Source organism: Galendromus occidentalis, unplaced genomic scaffold (genome assembly GCF_000255335.2).
Source record: "Galendromus occidentalis unplaced genomic scaffold, Mocc_1.1 scf7180000077527, whole genome shotgun sequence".
Lineage (NCBI taxonomy): Eukaryota > Metazoa > Arthropoda > Arachnida > Mesostigmata > Phytoseiidae > Galendromus > Galendromus occidentalis.
This window is the reverse complement of record NW_003805515.1, coordinates 1,365,634-1,390,499: the sequence shown is the minus strand read 5'-3', so window position 1 is coordinate 1,390,499 and position 24,866 is coordinate 1,365,634. Positions and strand designations below refer to the sequence as shown.

Sequence of the window (24,866 nt, the reverse complement as noted above, 5' to 3'; positions counted from 1 at the left end):
ACGCTCCTTCACCGCGAACAGCGTTGAAGCTAATCCTGGCATGCGTTTGTTTACAGTTCAGCAACGGTGAAAGGAATAGCGGAGAATCTTCGCTCGAAGACCCTTGAAGTGCCTGCGGTGAGCGGTGGATGGAGACTCTAAGCCACAGAATAAGTAAGCGTTCGTAAACGGGTCAGGTTTATTGTGTGACTATGTGCATAACTTTGAATAATTGTTTCCGCACCATCGACGGCTGTCGAAGAAAGCCGAGCTTCGACGTGATGGAACTTCGAAAATCATTGGCAGTTGCGAGCCCGCCGATGAATGACTGATTAGAAAGGGAAAAATAACCCGAGCTGCCAGGACACGTCTCCTTGTGCATCCTTCCCCTCTAGTTCTTGTTTCTGCTTCTGAGTGCTCAGGCCAAATCCGAATCGTTTTGTTTAATTCTACCGGTGCTGGGAATCGTCGCAAACTTATCGAACGATCAATCTTGAAACCTCAGCAAGACTCGAGTCGTGGGCTCCTTTTTTTGTAAGTAGTGACGGGCCGTCAGATTCTTCAACATCCGTATCTCGCCGAATATCTCCGAACGACATATTCTCGTCACTAGATTTGCCGCGTTGACCTTGTGAAGGTTGATCTCTCTCGTTCTCCCGCTTCATTTTTTCAAGCGGCCCGAATGGCTCTATGTTGACTCGAGGTTTTCCTGACTAGAGGAGAGAGCACCGCGGCGACGGAAATTCTCCGAAGTCATAACGGTAACGCTTTCGCGGAGTGAAATATACTTTGCCGCTACATGTGCTGATATTCCCCAGAAGCAGAATATCAAAAAACGAAAGGTGACGTCGAAAAACGACCCAGAAAACGACCCGTTGACCCAGCGACTCAATAGACAGGATTTGTGACACTCATTCGAATTTTCACAATCAGTCAGAAGTCGTCGAACTTGGGCGACAGCATTGAGTAGCGAGAGCTCTCGGCTTTCCAGCTCCCAGAAAATTCAATTACGAAAAAATCCCCACCACAATAAGGTAGGGGTGTCGATTAAGGGATTGAATTCGTTTTCGTTAGGAGCGCTCCCCGCGGTCGAATCACTTGGCCCAGCAAATGGGTGAATCGGACCCCGTCTACAAGAGAGAAGCGTCGTAAGGTCGACGCTCGTCGTGATTTCTTCAGGCGTCAGTGTGAAGCCGATTGCGATCTTGTGGGGACGGATCCGAGTGCAAAACTATAAACAAAGCGCGTCTATGTAAATAGTTTGCATTTAAGCTTATGGGGAAATCTCATGAAGTCCGCCGTACCTGGCGCTTCGTAAGGGTTTCAAGCAAAAATACAAACATATACATAGACCCTTGCCCAAGAAAACTGGGGGTTTTCGGGAAGATCTTTAGATCGCTGTCAGAATCTACGATAAAAATGTTTCCTCGCTGCAATAAGGCCCCTGTGATGATTATTAAGCCGTGGAAGCCCCGGAGGATGTTTTTCAGATCAGTCAGAATTATGGGGAAGGCAAACGGAGAGAAACACGGGCGGTTTGAGCAACATCTCGTTTCCGTTGGGGGGAGGCATTAATATCGGGAAATGCGTTTCTAACCAGAGAATTACCCTTGCCGTTACCCGCTTCCCAGGGATCCGGTAGAGCGAGAGAGCCAGATAGCCTGATGTTTAGTAATGAGCCGAAATGATACACGAATACTGGAACAAATGGGGAGCAGCGGGAACCGGAGGCTTGAAGAACATCACGTGTTCGAGAGTCAGTTTGTAATAATACTATTCATGTCTGTGACGAAGCGCTCCCGGCCGCCGCGCCGTTCCCACGGTGGATTTTCAGACCAGAAATCCCAGGGGGATAATCAGAACCCTCGACGATGAAGCGAACCGCTCAAATTACCTTCGGGTTCCGGCCCTAGGGGCAGAATTCGATTCCGACTCGTCGATATCCGTCTCGTCGCATTAACGGTCGATTCGCAGTTCCGAACGCTGTTCCTGGACCGGTAGAGAATTCGCAGTGCACCTTCGTGTACCGTGGTCGGGCACGATGTAGAGCAGACTGGCGGGACCATCGAAGACGAAAGCCGGATCCTTATCAGGGCCGTTCTCGATCCTCTCTCGGGGAGTCTCGCACAATTATTGAACGAGTTTCATCCAATTTAGGCGTACGATCGATTTGCATATTTTTTGTCTGCATGCGGTCAGGACTTCTTACGCAAGAGCCTTTCCGCCTATTCGCGCGCTCCCGACCTCTTTGCCACGGTTTTGTTTGATGTTTGCTTTTCTTCCTGGTGAATTGCGCCCGAGGCAGCTTGACTATTCCGCTCAGTAGCCGAAGTCTTCTCAGGCCTGCCAGTCAGCACAGTGCGTAGTCGCCGAATGATGTGGCACGTATCGCTTGGGGCCCCAGTCGAGTGAACGCTCGACACGCGGTCTTTCAGCTCCGACTTTTCCTCCACCGTAGCGTTCAAATGCTCCGCTCTTATGCTCAGGCATGTATTCGGCTTCGATTTCGGTGCTACTATCGAGCAGGCGACCGAACTCGGAAATGACACGATGAACAACTACTACGGATCGTCGAGCGGTGCTGGTGACCGGAGTCGCGGTCAGGTGAATTTGTCGAAGGACTCGCTGCTGCTTGTGAGCGTCATTGAATTTATCGTTATGGTCGCCATCATATGCAGAACGGTCGATGTGGAGGCCCAGCTTTGGGGGAACATGGCGGGGAAGAAGGCGAAAAAAATATATTCCACCCAATAACATCAACAACTCCCAATGATCGTTTCAGGTAAACAAGATGACGCCGATGAAAGTTGAGGCGATTCCACGTTCAACTCTCCTTGCGAAGGTTGCTGACCGTTACTATCACCAAGCGGGACCGCAGGCATCATCCGAAAGAAATTGAAATAGTAGAAGTTGGTAAGACTGACGCAGGGTCTTTACGACTTCTTCTCTTCTTTGGCTGAACGGTCCGACTGGATCCATGCCGTGAACTCTCAGGATTGAATTGTTTTCCAGCGTGCAGCTCCTCGCTTACAAGGAGGTGGAGCTCGAGCAACAGGCCCTGCTGATTAGTATCAGCGGATACCGGGCAATTCCGGAGGACGAGAAGATCAGGATCTCTTTGAAGCTCCGCTCAATCTCTGGCCGGCTCCGATTCCACTCGCTGATCGATTCTCCCTATAGGACAATGATGCGGAGCGATCGAGGGTATCATATATTCCCCACTGGAGGATTCGTGCCTCGAGCTCCCCCATCCACCCCGCAGCGTAGGAGGGGTCTGCCACATGTCTCGATTCCTTCCTGTCAACGAGGAAAATTGACTGGTGGGACAGTCTGGTGCGCGTTGACACCCGCTGGCGGCACCGCACGCGCGAGCCGAGAGCAGTCGGTGCGACGGGTGTCTTGCGGTCAGTGAGACCTTCCTTATGCTATTTTCATAGTTGTCACAAACGGCTCGCCAACAATTTTGCGCTGACACCACAACGGCAGCAGAAGAAAGAACACCATGGCACCGGCCCTCGTGTATTCGGTTTCCATGATGTGAGCTCTTCCCAGTAGGCTTAATTTCTAAGGAGCGAAAGTGTGGGAATATCGGTCAGTGGCCCACCCATGAGACACAGAATATCAGATCGAACGTTCTGCCGAAGATTCCGTCCGACATTTCTTGGGAACAAGCCTCTCATCGAGAACATTCCTCGGATCGTTTTTCTGGGAGTCGAGTAAATATTCTACGATTCTCGGTCGAGAGAGAAACGGAGATCACTTGGTCGAAACATGAATCGCCCATGGGTCTCTAATTCAGTACTGCGGTCATGAGTCATGTCGGTCCTGGAGTAGGTTTTGAAGCGACTGGACGCTTCCTCTCTCGGAAAAGGGCCCGTTGTCGACCCGTGGCTGAAAATCTGTCTCATTCAACAACATCGCTCGCTCAGCCAGTATCACCGTCTATCATAGGCCAGTCCCTCTCTCTTGTCAAAGGAAAGTATAAGAGTAATGATGGGAATTAATGTCGGACTGCATTTCTGCGGGGCATGGGAGGCGTGCCTTCCAGATTTTTCTTGCCCGTTTCGGTCGCATTTTTTTCATCTTCTTCCTCGATGGAGAAACGGAGATGATGGACAACAGCGTTTCAAGCGTTCCATGTGACAGGGCCGGTGAGCCTGATGGCCGCTGAATTCTTCTTCTCTCTCGTGGATCTCTCTCGGGAACTCTCCGTTCAATGAAGTTGATCCCGTAAGCTGCAAGAATTGCAGTAGGCTCCGCCGTGCCACTCGCTCCGATACCTTGGGTATGGGGTGCTGCATCGGCGCCAAATAAGAGCACGGCATCACTCGCCGTCTGCAACTAGATCCGAGCGCACGGGAAGCCCTCTCTGGAAACGAGGCAATCGCACCAACAGGGTGTGGAAACAGCGCGACCCATACTTCTAGGCTTCCCTTCCCCTTGTGGGCTTTTTCTTCCCCTTCTTGGCTCCTTTTTCCCCGCAGACATTGAAACTCGTTTCAGAACAGGAACGTTCACAAGCCGTCGGCGAATACCGGAATGGAGCACAATTGTAAGGGTGTGATAAATCGATGAAAAAATGTTGCGATTCAATGCGTGAGTGACAGGGGTCTGAATTTCCTGCTATGGACATGGTCACAGCAAGGTCGACTAGGTTTTTATTGCGTTCCGAAAACTCTATATGGAGCTCCAACGGATAAGGAAGCCCTGCTTGGGGACAGGGTTTGCGAGCATTCAGCAAAGTCGCGTCTCCCTCTGACCCTCAGTTTCCCGCGTGATTAATCGGACGAGGTGTCTCGATTCCTTGACTTTCCTCGCGTCCTTCGATTCCGGGGGGCATTGAGCATTGCGGTGGGGTGAGAGTTGGGCTTACTCAGAGCTGATGAATGATGAGTCAGTCATTGATGGGGATTCCGTTCGTATCCATTTGATATATCCGTTTCCGACGATTGACCGGCGAGACAGAGGATTCATGGAACTAAGGAGGTGCACTCGATTCTACGAGCTAGGCCAACGTAGCACCGCACCACACACTTAAGGGGAGCAAGATGGAAGCTCCGAAGAAAATCCCGGGAGAAGCTAGGAATACTCCGCACCAGCTCGGATCAAATGACGGAAGCCCGGTTTTTTTCTGAGCATCTCTTGCTGAGGGTCGACGAGGCTGGTTCTGTGAACTTCCGATCCGGAAGATCCAGCGAACACTGACTCGAGTAAAGCGGCTTTTCATTCCGAGTCGGACTCACGTGGAAACTTCCCAAAGCCCCAACCAGGCAAGATCATCTCAGGCAACCAGAATGACGCCGCCGCGATCGGAAGAATCGAAGAGGTTCTCCGTGGGAATTTGCTTTCTGGATCGTTCTCCGTCTTCTTCTTCCACGAGAAAAGAGCAATAAAAATAATAATCTTGGCCCAGATTGCTGCCGGTGATTGTGACTCTGACACGACCCGAACCAAAGTCACCGCCAAATCGGTTGGATCTCTCACTTCACCATCGAGGGAACAGCGGTTCTTGATAAATGACACATTTTTCAGATTTCATGCCGCTCTCTCGCCTCATCAGCGTTCGGGGCGCTGGGAGCCAAAAGGATGATGACTGAATAAATATCTGGGCTCTCTTCAGTCGATAGTCGGCATCTCTTTCTCGCTTCGAAAATTTCTCTCTGGGTGGATTCTGCACGCCGGAAGAATGAAAGCAGACGAGGCGTGAACGAAGTTCGGAAATGTTTAACACCTCGGCGAAGAGCTCTCAACGTTGTGTCGGGCTTCGTGGCACCGCTCCGACGGCTCATCCCATCAATCCCTTCGATCGAGAAACGCAGCGAAGAAATATCGGAAGAATGAAATAATCGAAACACTGACAGAGCGTTTGACGAGCCCACATCAATCATCGATTTCGAATTTCTCTACTATTTGCTCTTTCATCGTCGGGGCTCGTTCCTTTCATTCGGAACATGTTAAACTCTGACATCGAGGCAGAGCCGAGCCGTGATAAGGAGAGGGAGCGCCTCCGGTGCCACGGAGATCTCAACAAGGAGTTTGCTTGTTCGTCAAGTCTTATCCACGACACAACCCTCGTAATATCCGGCGCATATCGAGCAGGACAATCCGAGTTTCGCATCAAGTTGACATTATTCTGCAGAACCTGAACTTCGTGAACGCATGATCGTACGGACCGGAAGACTGAACTTCACAAAATGGTGATTCTGTTCCATCACGCCGATCGCCGTTAGATCGAGAGAATATCTGACCCATGATCCTTCAAGGACGCTGTCGAAATCATTCCAAACGCGTTCGAACTACGACAGTACAACTTCTAAAGCTGCCCATCTGGATTGATCTTCGACGGTCTTCACATCTATCGGTTACCTCGAGGGAGTCATCCCAGATTCTGCCGAGGATTCGTAGCAAGCAATGAACCATTACCAATTACGCTTGGGCAATCAGAGCACCGCAGCATACCGGGGCAAGAAGCTAATTCTTCCCGAATGCGAGTGAAAGCCAACTCGTTTCCCATGCATGAGTAAAGGCTCACGAGATAAGTAACGAGCTGACCGAGCAAGCGACCGAAGAGCCACGCGGCTTCTGCGGTAAGTATTGCATTCAGCACGAGGCTACGGTCACTAAATTCGAGCATGGTGGCAGTGATCCGAATCTATGGCGATTTATCCGGTATAATTCGTGTTTCAGAAACATCTTGAAGCTTCATTACCGCAACTACTTCACTATTCCAGTCCGATCAGAGAATATACGGGCCAGCGATCTCGGGAGCCACCTGTTGTCAATATGCGAAGATATTTTATCCGCGAGACTCTATCCTGGAATATGACGCGATACAGTCGAGCCTCCTCCGAGATCGATCCTGGATTCACATGGATCTCATGGCCTATAAGAAACAGGATTCAGCTCCGCCTCGACAGAAAAGTAGCAGAAATAATGGCTTCGGAAATAATTCGGGATATCTGCCTGTCGAACGAACACCAGTGGGCACGTTCGAAGTCTGTGATGGCACCTGAAGATTACCCGACTTGTTCAGGTTTGCAACGATACTTTCACCGAACGGCCGAGGAACGCCGACGGACGGTCGATTTGGCCGGCTCGTGTTGAGACTTGTCAAATTTGTTCTACTGACAGATAGACAGCGGTCGGTGGCGGCAACGTTGCCGCCAGGTGAAGTACTTGAAAGCAAAGCGTCGTTCGCCTCGACGGTACATCAGAACCTCGCGGCCAGCTAGCCATCTAGCTAGCAAGGCAGCGAGCGGACGAGCGAGCTTCGACTTCGGCTAGGGTCATCAACCCGCAGCAACGCTATCCTCTAGCCTACGGCGGCTCCACAAGAACATCACCCGGTGGATGTGTGCGACCGAGACCTTGATTACGTCTTCATCCTAATCAGAGCTACTCATGCTTCGGACATGCTTCCCTAGACAGGAAAAACCGGGGGTTTTGACTCGGACCTTCCCATCGGCTGGGCTTGTTACTCTCCGATGACTTTCGAATCCGGACAAGACACGTGGTTGGGCCGACCGCACGGAGTATAACGGAGCTTCGTTTTCTGTAATTTACACTGAAATACTTCAGGCGGAGAGGTTCGGAGCAACTACGCTCGTCGATTCTCACAAAGAGCAAGCACAACCCGTGTCCGTCTGTCGCTCAGGCCGATCGCTTGCCGGGTAGAGCACTCGGTGCGGTGAGATCCGAATCATCCAGCTGAGCTACACATGTCGCTCGAGAGCAGGTGATCGTTCAGCGCTCATCGAGTAGAACAGTTGCGATCGCTCCCGAGTTTTCGTTCTCGAGATCGCCAACAGAACTCTTGGTACGGATCCGAACGATAAATTAGATAATTCACAAATTAATGGATTACTATATCTGACTCGCCGGTTCTGCTCTGATGAATTTCTACTTCTCTAGAATGTCTGATGAATACCGGAGATACCCTGAGAAACTTCGGCCCCGGGATACTGTTGGAGGTCCCGGGTGACAGCGACAAAGCGTCGACGGCGAGATCGAGACAGCCCACATATATTCTGTCACCACGCTCCCCGGGAGCCTCAAGCACTTCAGATGGTGAGGAATAAGGCGTAAAATCACAGAACTTACTCAGTGTTCAGCTCGGAAGTTTCCCCCACGTGAAGAGACGAGACGTTTATCCTGTTCCGCCACCGCACTCAGCGTCCGGCTGTTTCAATCGACTAATCCATGTCGAGCTGATACATACATGTATCTGTAGAGTGCAACTGTCTGAAGGGCACAAGTCGGGAACACGCACGGTCCGTCTTCAGCGTTTGCGCCGAGCACGAGAAACACGGGCTGGGAACAGCAGCGGCAGAAAGCCACACACGCAGTCGCCGCGATCAATGGAAGCTGTGCCGTGGCGATGCGGGAATCGCTCTAGGTAGCGAGCGACGTTCTGAAGGCGCGCTTTCGGTTCTTCTCAATCCCTCTCCCGGTTTGCCGCCGACCGACTGGCTGAATGGCTGGATGCCTGGCTGGCTGGCATGGATTCCGCTCCCTGCTTGCCGCCCTGCCTGGCTGCCTTCTGCTAACACCAGCCAAGTATCCGTCCAGCTTGTGTGCCGGCGAGAACTCTGTCCGCATCGTGTCCACCATGAGCGCAAAATCGCTCCAGAACGATATAGGTGAGTTCAGTTTATGATCTCTTAGGGTGTCACTATATCCACCCACACAGTTCGAGTCCCAGCTCTTGACGTACAGAAAACTCTGGGCGGACCGGAGACTATCTCCCCCACGATCTTTCGGTGACCGGTGATCACCGCTCGCTTAAGCCATAAAGGCGTCCGTCTTGTTAGAGTCTTGTTGGAACCGATCGAGCGATAGGTCAGACGGAGCTCGTTTACCTGCACACGGTATGCGCGCAAGCTCGACAGAGAGTTTCGGTGTGCCAAGCGCCCGACCGCTCCGACGTTTTGTCGGATAGCAGCCGCTCCGAGCCGACCACCGAAAACACCTGCGACGTTGCACAGCTCGGCTGTGCTTCGTGTGGTTCGTGACCCGTCAAACTCGTCGCTTCGGACTCTAATTCCGTGCTACTGGGTATCGGCAGCGGCCCATTCGTTGCCATTCCCCCGAAGGTACGTTTACGGTGGCTCTTGTCCCTCGTTAGGAAACTCACGGTGGTTCTGCCGCTGGCTTGACAGATGCTTCGGTCGACCGAAGTCAGCTAGCCGCTCAGCAGACGACGCCATGCTCTTCAGAGGGTATAGGTATCATTCGAAGATTTTGACAGATGTCGAAAAATAGCTGTACCGTACGGTCACGTTCCCTCACTCTAGAGTATCCTGATTTGGCGCGAGATTAGATGATCCTGCCGGGCCTCATGTAGAACTCTGTACACACAAATGCTTTGAATTTGATTTGAGTCTGAGCTGTGGAATCGGGGCATCTCGATAAAACCCCAGAATGGAATCATCGTACACCTGTTTCGTGGCATGTAACATTCGTCGCCTGCTGTGACGGGTTCCGTGAATAGTCGCCTCGCTCCGTGGGAATCTCCGAAAAAAATGAAATCGTCGTGGGGCTCTCCTCATTGACTTTCAATTAGCATCCGAAACGTTCCTCTTTCGCTCAAGATCCAATCAATCAGACTTTGAGGGATCGATCCACTTATTCTCGGACTCCGGAGAAGAACATCTCCCTTCCCCCTGAGGATTGGGGTAGAGGACTCTTCTGGCGGTACTCTCCCAAAGATGTCATTTATACTCAAGCCTTTGCGTTCTTCGTCGAGGGAATCGCACATGATGCAAATTATTCCCGCGTGAAGCCAGAGCTCGATGCCATCGACGCCCCTGACAAGCGACATACTAGAAACTTTTCGAGTATTAACCTCGGTCCTCGTGACCGGTATACCCTAATCCGAGCCCGGCTCGTTGCGACGCGGCCGAGAACCAGGTTTCTCAGGGGACTTATTCGATATACCATCGACGAGAAGAATCTTGGATTCCAGCGTACATCCGAGACATTCTTTCACTTGACATTCACGTGATTCCGTACTAATAAGGTACCCGACCAATTTGATGCGCCGAGAGTTCAAAGTTCATCAGACAACTATTTCAAGAAGAGATACCATTTTAGCGGACCAGCGAGATTCACCATTTCGCTTTAGATTACGCAATGTTAGCACATACCGGTACCCTTGCGGTGTACGAAAACTTTGCATAAACGTGGGGTCGGGACCAATGCGCGGGTGGAGACGTGAGCGGTGAAAAGAAGCTTTGATTCGTTACCATTTGGTGCTATTCATCGCGTCGAGACACCGAAACGCAAGTTACGAATAGTAGAGGCGTGTCGAAGATGAGTTTGACTTAATCTTAAACGATGACTCAGATGTCAAGGAATACCAAGCCGAAAGGTCTCATGGTGTTCCGGTCGGGATGATAACAGCGCCGAATACAGCAGAATTAGCCGAAGCTCCTGGGTGTAAGATAGAGCTCCAGAGCTCTGGAACGAAACGGAAACGCGAGGGCTTACCTAGTTTAAAAATGGCAGAGAATCTTCAGGTTTCCTGAACCTCACCCTCCGACTTACTTAACTCATGCGGAAGTGAACAGATGTCAAAAACAATTACAGGAGACTTCATTAGAGCTCCCAGATACCGTTCCTGACAACGCCCGGCATTTGGGCGACTGTCTCAAAGCACTTGCCCCGTCTGGCGTTTGTCCCACACTTCGGAGTCCTTCCTCACATGTGCAGAACTGGATGGCAGTCTTTCATTTTTTTTTTGGAAGGCTTGACCTTAATCGATTCTCGGCGCAAATCTCCCACTTACGACTTGTATGACCGATGCGCGACGATTCTACCCTGAGGTCTCATCACACCTGTCTTTCGGAATGCCTTCTCTTGCACAAGGTCTCGTGAAGTGCATCGATCGCTTTCACTCCCATTGAAGACCGTCGGCTTCGGGACTAATCTCAGCCGTTCAAGTCGATGGCTCCCGTGAACCCGTCTGCCGATCCAGGCACGTTTCCCTCCAAATTGGAAAGGATCATCGGTACGGTCGAATGTCTCAATGGATGATTTCATTCACGCTTCGGGAGGACATCTCGAGCCAGATTCCGTCCAATGATTTTTTAAAAGACGCCGGCTGCTCGAAATCGCTGAAGATGCTAACCTATCGTCGAAGTGATAGCGGATCCTGTCGATTGCCCAGACTCTTAATGGGTGGACTATCCATTCGAGCATCAACGGGACCATCACGTAGAACTCCTAAATTAGCGATATCTCGATGGATTGACGAAAAATCAAGACTCTTCCAGGAATGATGATTCCTATCTGAGCACAGATTTGCTTGAATCTAGCAAGTGAATCAAACTACGAAGACACTGCTCACAGGGTAAAGTTTGAGACGCAGCGGGCAACCGCCCACGGGAAATGAGACGTCGTTGGGGGCCGCGCGGAGGTGTACCCGGCGATTATTAACTCGCCCGAAAAACGCCCCAAGCTTCTAGGCAAGAGGGATTCGTTTGCACACTGCGTGGAATACTGTTGTTCTGCTTCAGATGGTCAAGGTGAAAGGCTCCGCCGGCTACAAAACCCATCTGAGTTCCAACAACAATGAATCGGGATTGAAAGTCTCTGTTTGTGGCGAGCTGAGGAAATTCAGATCATCGTCACCTGGGCGAGCCCTGATTAGCATGTATATAATTCGCTGAGGAATGCGTTGCAGTCGTATTTTTAAAATCGCCGTGGCTCTCGGTGATAGATGAATCCATCTCTAAGGCATCTCGGAACTCTTTCGCGCCGTTCCATGGCCTTTATGAAACTACAAAAAATTGGAGGAGAGCCACTTCTGTTCCACATGGCTCCAACAATCATTCCTAAGTGGCTCGAAGGCACGGCGATCATTCGCAGAGAAGAATGATTGAGTGTCGGAAGCACGAAACATTGTTTTGCTTGCTTGAGCTTCCCACTCCTAGTTCTGTCACGAGAAAACTCCGCGATCGAGCTTGAGCTCTACAGACGAATCCCTACACCGGCGCTCCGAGACCCCGGATGTCGATCTAAGTTCTGGATGAATCACAATTTTCTCAAGTTCAGAGTTTGACGTCATGCCGAATGTTATGATCAAGGAGCGTACGGCGGATAACCATGACTTTTCCGAACGACTTCTCGGACTGCTTTCGCTCATTTCCGGCTTTTTGCAATTCTTCCCCTGATATATTCATCCGGAGACGGAATTCATTCAAACTTTCTGAGGTAATTTTCTTTCTGAGCCGATGGAAGATATATGGCGCCTGTGTGGAGTCAAGGAGAACACAGCTGAGGAATGGAGAATTTTCGCGATCGCACTGCAATGATACGAATCGAAATCAGTGCCGCACTGTCCGCGGGATTGACCTCACTGGCCATGTGGTATGTTGGAGAGGGACCCAGATCCTTCTAAGAATATCCTCGGAACTTTCCGTCTCGCTCACAACCTCGGGAGTTGCCTTCTCAGCTGCCGCGACGAGATAAATCGGCGATCAGAGATGGGGACATTAAATGCAAGGAGGGTAGAAATTTGGACAGAGGTGTATCGGGGCGCGTTACCGACAGTCGTAGAAACAGATTATGTACATGGAATCCCTCGCTGTACCGATACTTTTAGAACAACCTCTCCATTATGATTCCATTGTTATTCGGCCTTATTCGATCGGAGCGGAGACGTCAGGGGATGGAGGGATTGACTTGCCAGATTATTCATCGGGAATTCTCAACAAATGTTTCCGTCCAGAGGGCGAAATTGTTGATTATTCTATGAGTCCGAGGATTTTTAGACGATATCGACGTGCATGGAGCTTCCTGACACTCGCGCTTTGACAGAACGTTTTCCGCTTCGCGGAGGAATATAAGCTGACAAATGTCGCTATTTTTGTCCCCTAGTATCGGACGGGTCCGGTGGATTCGGCGTCCCCACGGGGGAATCCGCAACGATTTGTTACTTTTTTTTGTCTACACATCTCCATGGGGCTCGACGCTTCGACTTCCATGAGATATTTTCGATTTAGGTTTAAACACGGCAACTTCATTTTTTTGGGTGGTTTTCAGTTGTTGTTGTCGTCGTCTTCGTTCTTCCGTTCCCGTACGCGTCACCTGATCCGCGGTGCACTTCCCCGTATGAATTGTCCCGTGATGGGATCAAAGTCTGGGACTCGTCCGCCGGCTTTCGACCGATTGAGCGTTGCCAGTGAAAAGTTTGCCGCGATTTTCGATGACATCGAGTCCGGCTGCGGTCCGGGGAACTTTTCTCGACGGCGAGTTGACGATCGTCATACGCCCATCAGTGTTGAGTTGTTCGAATTGCCGGGGTACACTTCAGCGAGAGACAGCGAGTGAAGGACAGATTGAAATCGACGTTCGATAAAAAGTTGTGAATCAAACGGCTTTCCAGGACCGCACATGCGTTTGATATGCAAAAACGTCATACGATGTTTTGCTTGGAAGGTGTCGAATGATCCTGCTCCGCGCGTTTCACTCGGTCGCCCAGCCTGTTGGCCAACCTGACGGATTGATGAGGATTGATTTCGGAGCTCTTGACGCCGGTCGTATCCTAGGTGTCGATGATGACCGCGATCATGTGGATGTGAGTATGAATGAGCTCGCGATCCCAGTCCAACAAGGATCAGGGTGATTGCACTCGGCAATGGAGAAAATACCTGTTGTGACACAGGTTCTGATCGCGTCCCCTCGCTCGGATCTGTCCGAAACTACGGGGACACCAGTTGGACTAGACTTTGAACGAGATTGACTTGCGTTCCGATTGTGCGACGACCGCCGCAACGGCAGTCATAATGCCGTATTGTCTTTTCGGAAGCCGCTCCGAATTATTGTGAAGAGCTTCCCGGACTCCAGCAGATCACCGTCACCGGGACCGTTCGGTTCCGAAGCGGAAAAAATGGCCGCTCCAATCGTTAGTCAAAGCCGACGAAAATGCACAATTGAAGCTCGAACAACTCTGTTGTTGTGTGATTGGATTGACAGCAAGGAGTTTCGATGTGTTCCGGCAATGTACAGCCTGCTTCGTTTGTTGCGTTCATCGACTCTTTGTGAAGTTGCGAGGAATCAAAAATGAGGCTGTCAAGAACACATCCGTAGCAGTAGAGGGATGTACATACAGAACGTCTCTGAGAGATGTCTTCATCGGTGCCACTTGTTGAGAGCCCTGACTTTGAAATCAAAGGACGGCGAATGCTCGCTATGTCGGACATCGACTCCGCATACCATGTGAGAATCGCGTCCGCTCAGTCAAAGATGCTCAACTCCTTATCGGCACCTTCTCCCGAAATCGCTCCGCGAGATTCGCAACCTCACCGAGAACGCACACGGAGAAAGAGCTTCCAGACTTTTCGGTACAATCTGTTTCAAATATTCTTTTTTTTTTCATTCATTGACATTCCGGCGAGAATCTTCCAAACTGCAAAGCTTCCTTTGTCTCCCCTACCCGAATCGATAGCCTCAAGATATTGTATCGCTCAAACGTGACCGGGCCCGAATCCTCGGTGAACGCAGACTCGTTCCACCGCGATTTTTTTCGCGCTTCGGACTGATTCAGCGTATCGAATTGCCGACGACGGACCAGGACGATTCCGACCGAGAATTCACCGCTGAACGGTAGTACACGCGCAAGCACGGAATCATCAAGTGCACGGACTAAATTTAGAAAACGGACATTAATTGAGTTACCTCATAACGCATTCCTGCTGTTTACGTCGCATCATTTCCATGATCTCGTACTGTGATCGGGAGATAATCAATGAAGCAAAGGTCAGGGATGCGCGACCGTTCCGAACGATAGGGTTTCCGACAGCGATACCGACCGCTTTTTGTGCTTTCAAATGTTGTTCTTGTTCCTGTGGGTAAAGCACGACCGTTCGTTCATTGCCGAAATGGCGCATCGGTACTCGTCAATACTTCTTGATGCGCGTTCCGACCGCCCCGAATAAGGAATTGAATTAGGCAAACTCGTCACCTTATCCAGCTCTTTGTTAGGATATCGCACGTGGTGCCATGCCCGTACACGTCGAGACTTCGCTGAGCAACGCTTGCTCAAGGAATAATTGTCGGAAAAGCCATCTGATCACAAATCGACACCGTGTGCCAATGCGGATTTTCGGCCTGCGTGAAGAGCCCGGATCACGACCGACTCGCTCTCGTAGGTCGATATTTATAATGTTGTACAATGAGTTGGAATGTTGGCAGCGTTCTCTGGGAATTATCGCGAGACTCTCGCCGTGCAGGAATGTCAAACGTGAGATCCCGTTTTCTTCCTTCTCTCCCGAGGTGAAGGCTGGTCTCCATAGACTATCCGTGATCCTAGATCCAAGTCTGATGGAGCACGACCCGATAGACAACGGATGGCCATTGTGCTTCCTCAATAAGCGATGTAACCGAGATCCGATATTTTGAACATTCAATGCCAATCGATCGGTCACTGAGTGAATGCATCGATCGAGTCGTCGTCGACGTCGCGTCGGTCACCGTCACGCTAATCAGATAGACATCAAAAACCTGTATCCAACGTCAACAAAAGCCTATCCGCAGAATTCAGTAATTAGTTTCCTCAACTCGACACGAAGGTCATGATGGATGAAGCACATCACGTTCCTGGGCGAATGGCGGCGCAAAACAAGGCGATGGGGATGTCGAGAAGGACAGCAGTATTCTCTTTTTCCTCTCCAGCAGAAAATGACGGCCGCGCTTGAACTGCAAGCTTGCAGCGAAAACCGACCGTCAGCTCGTTCATCGGTCAAATGACTTGTCGATCACTCGCGATGATGCACTGATGTTCGGGAATTTCTCGGAAAGACAAATGAATTATTTGTGTGCCGATTGCACCACGACGGGCTCGCTCTTCTGCGGTGCACTTTCTTCAGGTGTTGCCTGCCCATCTTCAAGCGGCGAACGTGGCGGTCAAGGCTCGGGTCAGAGGGGGGATTGGCTCACTGGGATATTAACGCGGGCTTCGGTTGGACTAGATGAGCTTTGCATCAACAGGCCGTCGTTGACTATGTAGCAGTCGTTGTCATCATCATCATTCCCGTCTAAAATGACTAAGCGCCGGCGTGGTGCGCAATCTTCCGGCGAGCACTGACTGCGTTGCGAGAGGATATCCATAGTATCTCGAACATCCATCTGATAAGCGATACTGATCGGAAGATGATCCCGATTCTGAGCGATATTACAAAAATCATATTTAAGCGCAAGTTTCCGAGCATGGCGAATGACCCATCCGGCGGGTTCACGTAATGCACGAGCTAACCGGATGTTCGCTGCAGTGACGTTCGCGGCCAGGAAAGCCAGCGTATTGGACGGGGAAATATAGCCGATTGTACGTCTTTAACCAAACCTGGAAGTGTTCAAAGTCAAAACGAGGCTGTCCATACAAGACGGTACTCACATCTGGCAGCGGTAGAGCGTTTTCTGCCCCTGAAGAGTCGGAAGCCTCGTCCGGTACCCTGTAATTTTCCGATTGCTTTAGTCCGTCTGCTGTCAAGAACTATCGATACGTATCTGTTGTTTTGGAATTCACGGGAGCTCGACTGGTCCGAGGATAGTCGAGAGGTATGGCTGTGATTCTATAGCAGACTAACGTTCGGTGCCAAGTTTTCGGTTCAAGCTGCGGACTTCCGCTGTCGACTTGGTATCTGGAGGAGCGTAACAACAATGGGAGCGAAATGAGAGATCCAATTCCGGAAAGATGGATCGACGGGATCATTTCCCAAGGTCAACTAACGGAAACGATTGCTCTTGACTGGACGATGATCATTTCGAACTCGCGAGGAAAGGTCATCCCAAAGAAAAACAAAGAAACCATCAAGAGAATGTTTTTCGTAGGTTTCAAGCCTTGAGCCGAAGCGCACATTGCGACTAGGGATGAGAGTCCGCTGTAATTGAGGAGCGACGATTCCCGCTTTCGTTTTTGTTTTCTGATGTTATTCCTAGACCGGCGTTCGCGTAAAACGGTTTCCGACTGGGCCAGTGATCGTTCGAGGGTACGATCGTCTCTTCTCAGACGGACGACCGACTGAGGGTCGTCGAACGGATTTAAAAAGGAAATAGTTGAAAAAAACACACGTGAATTTTCCGCTTTGGATGCACCGGGATCGATGTTGGAGAAGGAGCCGGTTGTTTCACGGCTGATCGGGTCCTTCATCGAATTCTATTTTCTGACAGGTATCAGATGGGTGTTTTTTAGGTGTGGCGAGAAAGGTGCAGTGAATCAGACCGTGGAAGAAAATTCATTTCGGCAGACATCCACATACTAGCCGAGATGACTCGAGATCTGAATTTTTGATATTTCCGTGCGAACCGCTTATATCAGTGCAAGGCAATCGTGTCGGTGGTCGAATCTTCAGAGCGAATAGATACGTCTTCCATTACGAGTCCGTCAACCAAGCGAGCGTCGGAGCCGTCGACCGCGAACGACGACGTGAGGTAGAATCGTTGGTGAGATTTCTGACGGACGAACTGCGACACACATCGGAGGCGCTCGGAAGGCATCGATGTCACGTTTTGCCGTGAGTTCGGTCGTCGCAGCGAGGATCTGTTTGTCGGAATGTCGCGTCAAATGGCGGAGGAATCATTTGGCGAATTTTCTCAACGCTACTCTCAACGACGTGGTGCTGAGCGCTCCTGACGTTTCCGACCGGAGGAGAGGACCCAATGCAAATGGTCACTTGGTCGTGAATCTCGTCGTAACTGCACATCTGTCACATTCCCAGAGAATTCACGGAAGGTGAAAATTTTCTCCGAATAGATTCAGTCAGCCCAGCTCGAGTAGCCTCCGAGGTAAAATTCACGATTCCACCCGCGGAGTCCGGGTCGCGATCCCCTGGATGTTTGACAGGGTTCTCTGACTAGGAGTCACGCGCAATTCAAGATATGGTCGGAATGCAAGCTTATGAATCGCGAGGGCTCTAAATCCGAATAGAATTCCGGCCCCTGGCTCTGTATGCATCTTGTGTAGTTGTCTCCTCTCGGCGAGGGATGTGCTGTATGAATCGGCCTTGTACGACTCTCCCCTACAATAGATTCCGTTATTCGGATCTACTTTGGGCGGATTCGGCGTCATTCGGTCGGGGGAGTTCCAGATGCTTGCTGGACGAATCGAATGACGGAAATTCAGGCATCGAGTTGCGGAAAAACTCTCCGCCGGAAAGGAGTCGCAAATCGTTCCCCCAGCGGTCCATCCGCTTGAAGTGACTGGTTAGTTGATTGATTGGTTGATTGATTGATCGGTTGACTGATCGATTCACTCCATATTTTATTGTCTGAGAAGACGATTTGCTTCCATCATCAGACCTCGAGCCGATTTCAGCTGGGATATGAACTTTTCCTCAGATGTGGGAAAACGAGCCGAAAGACGGACAAAGCTTCGAGACAAACGTGAATGGACCGGAAAGTGGTTGAACCGACTCGCGAAAAACGAGCAAATTACTCCAGCTGGAAATTCGATATGATCCCTTTGGTTCCTTCAACCTCCCACATAGTTTTCTTCATGATAGCGAATGATGATAAAAGTGAACGAAAGAGGGTTTTCCGCGTAGAGCAGGATAAAAGACCACAACCATCTCATAACCATTTGCCATTGGATCCGTCATTGCTTCAATGGTAGCATTCCGATTAGGCGTCGAAGTCCGATCCGTACGCCGTGCCTTCGGGAAACTTGGTGGGCTTATTCGTTATTTTTCCTCGACATTCTGAATAACGCGAAAGAATTTGACAAAAAGAAAACAACTCTCCTCATCGCTTTCGAGAACAAGATACAAAGCTCCGATCATACCATCTCGGCCCGCAGGCAGATGTTACGCTTGACCGTTCGCTCGTTTCGAAAATCGGCCCCAGCGGAGAGTTTCCGAGTCCGCTCTGGGTCTCAGACTTGCGAGCTATCGCGTCGGGGAGACCAATGAGTGAGCGGCGGGATTCACCATTCTTTTTCGGACGATCGCGGACATGGGACTAGAATTGTCTCGCGTTGGGTCCGACAGTCAATGGAACCTTGAACAGCGTGTTTACCTCAAAAACAATCACACGTCTATCATCCACGAGAATTCATTTCAAAACCTACTATTTTTTCGATTTTCTCGCTCCGGGTAGCGTTATTTCGTGAAACTGGCGGAAACGCGACTTGGTGCCGACAGAATGAAGCCTCAGAATTTCAGAGGTGCGAGAGCCGTTAACTCTTCTCGTCGCCATCACCACAACAAGCCTCGGCAAAAGCGCTGTGCTATCATGTCGAAGTATGCAACTTATTCAGCTTGGCTGAAAACTCCGAGGAAGACAATATGAGAAAGTCGGATCCTTCTGTCTGTGGGTTGACGTGGGGGCAAGAAGGTCGCGCTTCTACGGCATGTTTTCTCGAACGAAGCCTCCGAACTTCGATAAAACTTCCGTTGATGTCGCTCCTATTTATTTCGACCCTAAATTCCAGACGAATAGTCGAGGGATCAATCCAGTCAACAGAGCGGGACGAAGTTCCGGCCGCTGTCAGTGAGGAATGGTGTCGGAGCAATCGCTCCCAAACAATAGTTGCCTGCAGTTATTAACGGCCACGTCACCGTGGTTACGTCTTCTCATATGCCCATTCCGTAATGTATCTCACACCGCACGCTCACGATTGTCGTCTGTCGACCTCAAAGCCGGAAACTTCGCTGGAAATTGCCTATTCGATCTCAACGAAGTCGTCCGGAATATCTACACGTTCGATTCTCCACATACCATTCCGCCAACCACGCGTTGACACGGCTCCGCAGGGTTGCATTCGTCGACATGGCGCTCCCAAATGAACACAGAGTTGACGAGTTGCAGAAAACCAATCAAATCTCCCAGACGTACACTAATACCGTTATTCAGTACATCGGAGATGGATCGAGCACAGTGCAAAGCCTTCAGAAAACGACGGTGTCTTGGGACGCGGATGAGTCGACTATGAAACATCCACTTTCGCTTTTCGGTGGAAAGTAAAATCAGTGGTGGGACATCCTCTGCCCACGTTCTCTGCATGGCAACTCCCCTGACTTACGTAAACCGCGGGCCCGCGAGTGTGGGCTCCGACGACGTTCGCGGTCAGACAAGACGCTCGCTGGCTCGCGACAGTCCCGTTTGATATCCACGCTGTATCGAGCGTTCAGAGCGAATTCGAGTGAAGATTCCGAGTTCGACAATGTCGTCGTGTCGATCGAAACTCTCCAGAACGTCCAACATGAGTTGGGCTGACTCGGTTTTCAGCGACAGCCTGAAGGAACTTCAGCTCTGTGCATCGTTTCTCAAGGAATTGCAAGAAGGTTGGTTGGAATGCTGTTTCGTGCGGATGAGATCGAGAAGAGCCCTTCTCCCTTCAAACACTCTGCCGTGCCGAAGCTTTAGATAGAGCAACGTTTGTGATTGAGCTCTCGAGTTAGCTCTGCGTCCTCCGATGACCTTCGGTAGAGCGACGCCAAGTTGAAACTTTTCTGCTCCATTCCCGGTTCCCAAGTTCGATTTATTCGGGGCTCAGTAGATAAAGTCCCCGCTCTTCTGTAGAACTCATAAGTGAATCGATCTTAGATTTCCGATTATATCAACTTGAACACTTTCAAACGAGACATTCGTAAACTTCTCGAGAGGACACTTATTCACCTACCAAGATTGCGAGGCCTTCGGATTCCGCACAGCCTACTAAAAAAGTAGTCTTTATTGCCAGAAATTCAGTGAGATTTCAATTGCTGAAACGAAGATTTGAATACTTGGAGTCGCGTTGCCGTGACGCAAGCCTCGGAATCGAAACACTCTGAAGGGGGGTTTTGTTTTTGCCACGAGAAAAAACACCATAGTCTCTTGGGTTCTCTATCGGATTGGTCGGTGGGCGTTGAATTCCCGTAAGAGAGACTCTCAAATGAGTGTTTTGAATCGGTAGCGTTGTTAGCCGCTTGACCCCACTTGTGTGAAGGTCTGACAATCGTTGCCACTGACCATCATTATCACTGGGGACGTATGACACACTGCTGGGCTTTGTAGTCCTCTCGGCGAATACACTTTCCACTCCAGTGTCTTTGCTGCGGACGAGGTCGGGAGGTGATGAACACAACATTATCCATCCATCTGAGGCGCTCATTTTTTTTCTATGATGTTTTGAAAATTGGTTTCATGGAAGCGGCCATCAATATTTCGACGATTGTCGGAATGAGCCGAAAGCGCAGAAGTTCTTGAGTTTTTCTTCTCGTGATCGAATCGAAAAAGAAGAAACAGAATCGTAATGGACTAGTGACCGATTGGAAAGACAAGGTACACGACGAAACAATCAAAAGAAGATCCCGAATCGAGATACTCCATAATTCGAAGCACCTTCACAGATGCAATTCGACAGATTTTTCTCTCGTGGCGACCATTCGAAGAATTTCCAGAAACTCATATCGCTCCGGCAGAGAATGGCCGGCGCTGCGTTCGATCCTCGCCTGGCCGCAGATCAAGCTCATCTGTCTCATGAAATTAATGAATTTGAGCCCGCTGTTACTTAGCGAAGCGATCTGAAGGGCGATTTCGTCACGCACTTCGCGTTGGAGCGGCTCCACTTACGTCTTCAGTCCGATTCTAGTAGAGCTGAACAAAGGGCTGTGATCAGCCAGACGAGGACTTCCAGAAGATTGAACGCGGAATCACTCGCAATACGGTGGCAACATTCATCGACCTCATCAGTACTAGTTACAATCGCCCGTTATCTTCCACGGAAGTGTTCGATTCGTATCGCTCCGAAATCGACTCGCGCCAAGCTCTGCTGGCCAGGAGCTTCTCCCCCTGCCAGTTGAGCCATCAGCTCTTTCAATGCGATTTGGCTCCCATTACGGTGAGCGGGGCCACCGGTCTGATGCGCGAGAAATCAAGTTCCCAAGTGATTAAGTTCCGCGGTCGAAAAACGAGAATGGTCATAAAATGAGGTTTCTGAAGTCGACGTCGTTTCCAGTAGGCTCATGAATATTCAATCAAAGAATGAAATAGATTATTCTGATAAGTGACGTTAATATTGTGGAGTATTATCCGTCGGAATGGGAATTCCGAATGAGTTTTGACCTGGACTCGATAACGTGAGCGCCGTGACGATTGAGATTTGCGCTTGTGAGAACCGAAATCGTCCCATCGAATCTGTCATTCGAAACGACCCATGGGTTTCACTGGGAAATGACAACACCTAATGATGTTCTCGGTGAAAATCCGCGAGCCATCGCAGAGCGACGAGCCTGTCCTTACCGTCGGATTTCCGAATTTCTATCGCCCTCTTCGTACCTTCGTGTTCATCGACGAAAGAAACCAGCAGCCCCGATTTCGTACCCACGGATTCGGAGTGACACGGATGACCATCAATCATGAGCGGAGAAAAACTATCGCTCCTCGATGAGCTCATCGAGCTTATCTTCCCCGAGACGAAAATAATCAATCACAAGCGAAAGATGAGATGCTACAGGAGGAGACGCGTCGATGGTTTTCGAACGAACTGACATTAGCTCCTCGTTAACATTCAAACTTTCCATTTATACGCGACCTTCCCGAACGTAACGGTAACAACATAACATTGATCGATGCTCATCGTTGGCGTCGGGAAGGCCATGTTAGCGAGGGAGGCGGTCATTGCGTACAGCTGTAGGATCCATGCATTCAACCTTCACCTCAAAGGTGAGCACGCCGCTCGCACTCACTCAGCGTAGAGGCCGTCAGCGCTCCCGTGAAAATAGTAAAAAAAATCATAATAACAAGTCCTATGGCGTATAAAGTGAAAGCCGAGCGCTCCTGATGCCTTGTCATGCTTTTTCTCGAGGTTAAGAGTAGAGTCGACGAGTCCACCTTCGTTCTACCGACAATGAGCGGAGAACATCATTTTCGTTGGCCACGTCCGGAATCTCTGACAGGGCGACGAATCAGTTTTCCGAACGAGCTGCCGGAATCCGAAGGCTCCGACGCGAACATCATTTCAAGACCGGGAGCGTTTCGATCAGACTCGTAATTTCGACTCATCTGGAGATGACTAGCATTTTCCAGAAACTTCGACTGATTCAAGGGACGCGGCAACTCGCTCCGGGTTCGGATCCTCCCGAACAACACAACACCAGCTTCTAACGTTCCGAGAAGAATGAATGGCACATGCTTCGGAATCTTCTTTTTCTTACTCCACTGCGAAGCTAAACGATCCTTGTCACGCGGCGCGTTTGGCAAACGTCGGTGTGCGAGCGATTAGCGCCGATGACAAGAGCGCAGACTAGCGTTTACGCGTGCAAAACATTTCGACAAGTCTCACGAGCCTAGTGAAGGATTCCGAATGATGTTCGTTGTTCGGTAGGACCTCCTTCAAAGTGTTTCCGTCTGAGGCCATGGGCTGTTAGTTGGTCTTCAACACCAACCACTCAACTATTATTTTGCAACAACAAAAGGTCGGGAAGAAGATTTCGTAATTCGCGACGGGCCCGCCAGAAGAATGGATTAACATCAGGCGCACTTAAAAAAAATTCTCTCATTCGGCCGGCGAAAGTCAATAAACGCATCACCCATCGATGGAACCTCCACGCTGCCGCCATATCTCCCAGACGTACGCGTATTTCCCGGGTCCGACCCAACGATGTTTGAACGCCTCGCGTTCACAGTGGGTGGACAATATACGAGCGGGAGAAAGAACCACGGATTCGGTCAACTGACAAGCGATTGTTTGTAGCAACCGCCTCCGGGGGAATTCAACATTTGCCCCAATCCTTACCTCATCCATCCGCCGAGCTTTTGAACTGACATTCGACAGCCTGAGCAACATGGTCGACACCGATGGCGATGACGACAAGATAGATAGGTAATCGTCCGAAACGACACAATTAACGCGCTGCACATGAGCGGTCATCGCAGACCTCATGCCCAAAGTCGATACCAAGGTCGGCGTGCTTCTTCATTAAACATCTTCAATACTTCGGACGGTGTACGGTGCTGTCTTCTGCCTTTCCACGCGAGAGAATCATCGCGTGGTGCTCTTTTCTTCAGCTGACCGTTACAAACAGAACCGTAGTGTACGCTTCTGGAGCTGGTGGTTGTGTTTCGAAATTGGCCACCGAATTCTGACGTGATCGACCCGGCGAAGTTTCCTCAACCGGACACTGAATTAGATTCGGCTAATGTCTGGAGTGACGGCGTCGACGACAGACGAAAACCGGAAGAAACCTGAACTTCGACATTTGGTTGCGACTCATCTCGAAGCCCTTGTGAACACTTTACGAAGACTGACAGAGTACAACGGATTCTTATTGGAGTGTCTGCTTTCGTTGAATTCTCCATCTGTTTCGCGAACTATCGAAAAGAACTCGGGAAGACGCCGACGTGTCCCAACACCTGACTACAGTGTCTCGAGTTCTTCGTTGACGTCGCTGGAGGAACTGAACACACCCCCGTCATGAAAACCGACTCGCAATTCCAAGATCCATTCTTTTTCGAGAAGGAAGCGAGGAGCCCTTTGAGACAGATCGACGCTCTCCAGGCTGCGGTCGAGTACATTTTCATGGATGGCGAAGATGTTCGGGACTATGCCCAGAACAAAAAGCGCTATTTGGTGGATGCCGACCCTTCCATCTCCCCCTCCACTTTGGCCATGCTGATCGTGGCGGGCTTACCGAAAAAAACGCAGATGGAGCTGCTTTCCACCGGGATGCCTACATCACCTGCGGATGTCGATGAACGACTGTGTTGTACAGAAGGTTCCGTAAACGATACCAAGAACAAGGAAAACACCAACGAGAAGATGACGCTGAATATCAACGTCAACGAAACGTCCTCGGACAGCAACAATTCCAATGGAGGTACTGAGGACCTGAAGCAAGAACCTGCCAGTGAAAAAACACAGCACTTCGTAGCTCGCAAGCCGCCCATCGTTCGCAGACCGTACACGAGAG

General features: G+C 50.3%; 1 protein-coding gene across 1 annotated transcript in view; it reads right to left on the bottom strand.

Moving 5' to 3' along the window:
* LOC100899239 (ATP-binding cassette sub-family G member 8) overlaps nt 1-19,745 on the bottom strand; it is a 33,616-nt gene extending 13,871 nt beyond the window's left edge. Inside the window, exons 1-2 of the mRNA XM_029112785.1 lie at nt 19,693-19,745; nt 16,373-16,430 (exon numbers count right to left, since the gene is read on the bottom strand). Of these exons, the coding sequence (XP_028968618.1) occupies nt 16,373-16,430; nt 19,693-19,745 (111 nt within the window). The remainder of the gene's footprint in view (nt 1-16,372; nt 16,431-19,692) is intronic.
* Nucleotides 19,746-24,866: the final 5,121 nt, after the last annotated feature.